The 5,000-nt window shown below is 45.5% G+C and overlaps 1 protein-coding gene across 1 annotated transcript in view; it reads left to right on the top strand.

The window, feature by feature from the left end:
• lrp8 (low density lipoprotein receptor-related protein 8, apolipoprotein e receptor) overlaps window positions 1-5,000 on the top strand; it is a 133,634-nt gene that overhangs the window by 118,698 nt on the left and 9,936 nt on the right. The window contains exons 11-13 of the mRNA XM_030791150.1: window positions 1,171-1,398; window positions 2,526-2,644; window positions 3,871-4,010. Coding sequence (XP_030647010.1) covers window positions 1,171-1,398; window positions 2,526-2,644; window positions 3,871-4,010 — 487 coding nt within the window. The remainder of the gene's footprint in view (window positions 1-1,170; window positions 1,399-2,525; window positions 2,645-3,870; window positions 4,011-5,000) is intronic.

Here is a 5,000-nt window from a genome sequence, read left to right as displayed (position 1 = left end):
CATTGTGGGAAGACGCGATTTAAAGTTCCAGGCGTAATGAAAACATCTGAAGTGAACAAAAACAGAGGCAATTAAAGAGACAATCTGTTGCTACTTGTTCATCCAATTTGTCTCCATCTAATCTTGGTCACATCTCTGCCCAGTGTCAGAGCTGCTTCAAACCACTTAATCCCACATGCACTGCGCTCCACACAAACCACTTAATCCCACATCCCACATGCACTGCACTCCACACAAATGTTCCCACATAAAGACACAATCATCATTTGACGACGTTGACTCTTTGCTTTTCTCTTTGTCTGTTTTAGATTGTTACAGGCAACTTGGGAAAAAAAAAAGGCATTGGCACTAACATCTCTTTAAATGAATGAACTGAGCATGTGAGGTCTCTCATCTTCATGTTGTTTTTATATGAGCCGACCCCCATTAAAACATAGACGGAGACAAAACATAGCCACTCAGTCTGCAACCGGGTATCGGCCTTGTTCATCAGTGTCAGTGAGAGCTGCCGTTGTGTTTCCTCTCCCTGTCTCTGCTTTTGTCCCAGAACAAAAGAGAGAGAGACAAGGAGAGAGAGAGAGACAGGGAGAGAGAGAGAGACAGGGAGGGAGAGAACTCAGAGTTTGAAAGGATCAGGCAGGTTAGCTGTGGACCTAATAAAGCAGGCAGACCCGTAACATGGCCACATCTGTTAAAATCACTGTCCAGTTAAAGAGACACTCAGGCAGAACCAGGCAGAAGCAACAAAACCCGAAAACCCATGTCTGGTCCAGTCACGGCTTGGATCACCTACATCAGAACCTGTCAGTCATTGACCGGCGATTTAAAGGACTGGGCCCAGCTCCGGTGCTGAGTTAATGAGCCTAATGCAGCCCTGCGTATGATCGCACTGTCGTACAGTCTTTAGCTATGAATTATGTCACCACTCTGTGGGGTGTGTGTATATGGGTAAACAACAAGGAGTTAACAGCAAGCACCTAACAGCGTTTAGAGTGTTAGGAAGGGATTTTTTTTTGCCGTAATTTTTATTTTATGCATCCAGAGTCCTCTGGTTGGTGATTAACAAATTGATGCCATCTGCTCCCGAGAGGTGTAAATGTGGTGGTGCTTATCAGTGTGTGTGTGTGTGTGTGTGTGTGTGTGTGTGTTTCTCTCTTCCTCTCTCCCTAGTGCATACATCAATAAAGCCAGCGATTCTTCGCACCAGGTAACCCTCATCGACTCAGAACTACATTCCCCAGAAGGCCTTGCAGTTGACTGGGTCCATAAGAACATCTATTGGACAGACTCAGGACACAAGACCATCAACGTTGCCACGGTCGACGGCAAGAAGAGGAGGGTGTTGATTGACACGGAGCTGAGCGAACCACGCGCCATCACTGTCGATCCACGACAAGGGTAAGAGCGGAGTGGGGGGGTCAGTCACTGTGAGAGTGGGAGGGTGTTAACGTTAGCTGTGGCCAACAGGCTTCACGTTAAGTCAGGTGACATTTTGTTTCAAAGGAATCTCAGCACAGGCCCCATTTTATGAGGCACTTACCACATGTTTATGGACTAATCAATAGCTTTTATTGAAACAAAAGACAGATAATTGTCACTTACTTAGAAGACTGTCAGACAGCACCTGGCTCGCTCGCTCTTTCTCTCTCTCTCTCTCTTTTTCCCTCTCTCTCTCTCTCTCGCTCTTTCTCTCTCTCTCTCTCTCTCTGTGAGTCTAGAGTCAGTTTGTGTCTCACTGAAAACTGGAAACAATTGAGAAGTGAATTGACTCTCAGAACCATTCAACCATTAGGCTTTCAGGGTGTCATTGTTTAAGGCCATTTGGACATTGACTGTTTTTTTGTTTGTTTGTTTGTTTGTTTTTCTCATTCTCACTGAAACCCTTCTTCACTCAGTGGGCTTCTCCAAGGTCTTGACATGTAAGACTGTTCCATCCTGACGTATTTCACACCGTCCTGTCCTTTCATCTTACCCTTTTTTTTTCTTCTTCCTCTCCTTCATCATAATAGCTTGAATCCCTCTGGGCTCTCTCTCTATAAAATGACAAATGTAGGGAGGTGTGGAGCCCCATGCGGAGAGGAGTCTTGGCATGTCTAGCACACAGCTAATTACTGTCTCCGCTCGCTGCTCACACCGCCCAGGCTACCTCTGGGTCATTAACTGGCGGTCTGACACGCTGGTACCTCAGACCACCCAGAGACTGGACAAGGTTATTGAATCCCACTTTCAGAGCAGCGGTTTGTCTCTTGTTTGGAGGCTGACTTAATGGTTTTGAGTTACGCTTCACAGTTACAGATTTACTTACTGAGCAGACACTCTTATCCAGAGTGAGTAGGAAAAAACTGCCTATGAAGAGAACTGATGATGTGTGCCTGTCAGGTACAGAGCCCTCCTGTGTGAAAAGTGCCTGTAATGATTTGTGAAACCAGGTCACTCAAGATCACACTGAGGCATCTCTTCGTGTCATTAGTGTCTGTATTTTACAGCTTCTAACTGGTGTCGGACTTGTTTTCCTCTCCGTCCAGATTCATGTACTGGTCAGACTGGGGAGCACAGGCCAAGATTGAGAAAGCTGGGATGAACGGAGTGGATCGGCAGGTGCTGGTGTCGGAGAGAATCGAATGGCCCAATGGGATTACACTGGGTAAGAGAGAAAACGTGACGAGAGAAGAGTGAGTGAATATGAATGTGTGTGTGTGTGTTTGTGTGTGTGTGTGTGTGTGTGTGAAATACAGAGATACTTTGACTTTAAAGACTGTTTTATTGACCACTAAACACAGCCATGCAAACAAATCGAACAAACACTCTTTATGTCTCCCATGAAACCAACTAAAGGCTAAAGATGTGTGTAAAACACTCAAACCAAAACCAAACCTATCAAAGCCCCCACGCCAGCTACGAAGCACAACAGGAATAAAAACAGACCATCGACCCCTCATAAATAAAAACCTACAGGCTCATCTTCAGATCACCACCCTCAGGAACAGCAGAACACACACATACATACACACACACACACTCACACAGACACACACACACCCACGCACGCACGCGCAAACACACAGACAGACAGACACACACACATGCACATACGGACACACACGCAAACAGACACAAACACACGCACGTGCGTGTACACACATGCACACACACACTCACACAGACACACACATACACACACACAGAAGAAACAGTAGTCTGCTCATTCAAACTGAGGAGTAGAGGGTCAGGGGTATAGAGAGGGAAAAAGAGACACTAATAACATAGAGGATAAACTGGAGGAATACCAGTAAAAATACCTGAAAGACAGAAATCAGAACCAGAGGAGAAAGAGAGAGAGAGAAAGAAGAGAGAGAAGGACAACAGAGGAAGAAAGGTGTGTTATAAATGAGGCTTGTGTTCTGCAGTGGACCAGGCTTTGAATCATTCACTCTGTCTAACTGTCATCAATCAGCTGGCACTTTAGAGTGAAAAAACCCAAACAGAATAGCATGAGAAACATTGTCAATATTCTCATCATTTCTCTGTTTCCCGAGAGCATGCGCCCTTTGAGAACGCACTCATGCTACATGGACCTAGAGAGGGGGAAGATAGATACAGTCTTGAGTGTGAAATTGAGTGCTGCTACATTTGTTTCAACACAAATTATTTGTTTGAGGGGAAGGAGAGAGAGACAGAGAGAGAGAGACAGAGAGAGAGACACTGGGGCTAACTGTTCAGATTGCTGTGACTGGAGTCCTGTAATGCTATTGATGTGGATTTTAATAGAGCGGTCTTGTTTGTTTTGCTGTAAGATTTCACGATGGAATTGTGAACACGGAGCGAATCGTTCCTCGCCCCCAATGTTTCCTTTTCGATGTTCTCTCTCAGATCTGCACAACAGGCGTCTGTACTGGGTGGACTCTAAACTCCATCTCATCTCCAGCGTGGACCTTAACGGAGACAACCGGAAGGTTCTACTCTCCTCTATGGACCACCTGGGCCACCCGTTCGCTCTCACTGTGTTTGAGGTAATCAACGCACACACACACACACACACACACACACAATCACAAGCATGAATACGCTTGTGTGGTTTCATGCCAGGGCCATAGCACTTTGTTTCTGAACTATAACATTTCCCTGTGGTAAATGTGAGTGTTTGAAACAAACAGTGAACATTCCAGTGTCTCACTCTTTGTCCCCAGTGGCCACCAGTTCAGAATTTCTTCTGTTTGACACACAATAGCACAGTCTTATAGATGACTAGCCTCAGAGCAGCTGAGGCACAAATCAAATTAAAAACCGTTTACAGGCGGGCAGATCACGACAGCAGCCGGCTGTGTCCAGTGAGGAACCATCACCAGTCATAAATCACCTGTTTACACTCAGTCCTGGGTTGATGAATCCCCTGGAGCCCTGGGGGGGGGCATGGCACCCAGGCCCCTGGAAGTCGTAACAATGTGTTTTTCCTCTCTCTTTCTCCCTCCCTCTCTCTTACTTTTGTCCAGAGAGAAAAATGAGAGTCAGGTTCTCACAGCTGCCTAGAGGTTTCTGCTCAGAACCTACTGCTGCGATTTTTCCACACAGCCAATCCTGAGTGCAGTGGAAGCCTTGCTTTCTGCCTTTGTTTCTGTCTTTCTTTCTTACTCTCTTTTGCATTCTCAGTTCATAGTCTAAGTATGTGTTGTGTTGTCAGGTCTTACTCATAGATCTGTGTTCTGTTCTTGTTTGTGCAAAGTTTTGTAATTCCTTTGAAATTCCACCAAGTCAGTAAAATACAAAGGTTGTCCAGCATTAACTGACATGTGTGTGTGTGTATGTGTGTGTGTGTGTCTGTGTGTGTGTGTGAGCTCAGGGACGTATTATATGAAAGGGACGTATTATATGAAGTCATTAATCTATACCACAGTGTTAAAACTCAGGCAGTGATATTAGAAGGTCAAAGCTCTCAGCCAATCCCCACTCATCCTGTCCATAAATGTGGATGAGAGAGCTGGCATAAACACACGTTTATGTGT

The sequence above is a fragment of the Chanos chanos genome, chromosome 14, assembly GCF_902362185.1.
Source record: "Chanos chanos chromosome 14, fChaCha1.1, whole genome shotgun sequence".
NCBI lineage: Eukaryota > Metazoa > Chordata > Actinopteri > Gonorynchiformes > Chanidae > Chanos > Chanos chanos.
This window is presented reverse-complemented; position numbering and strand designations above follow the sequence as displayed.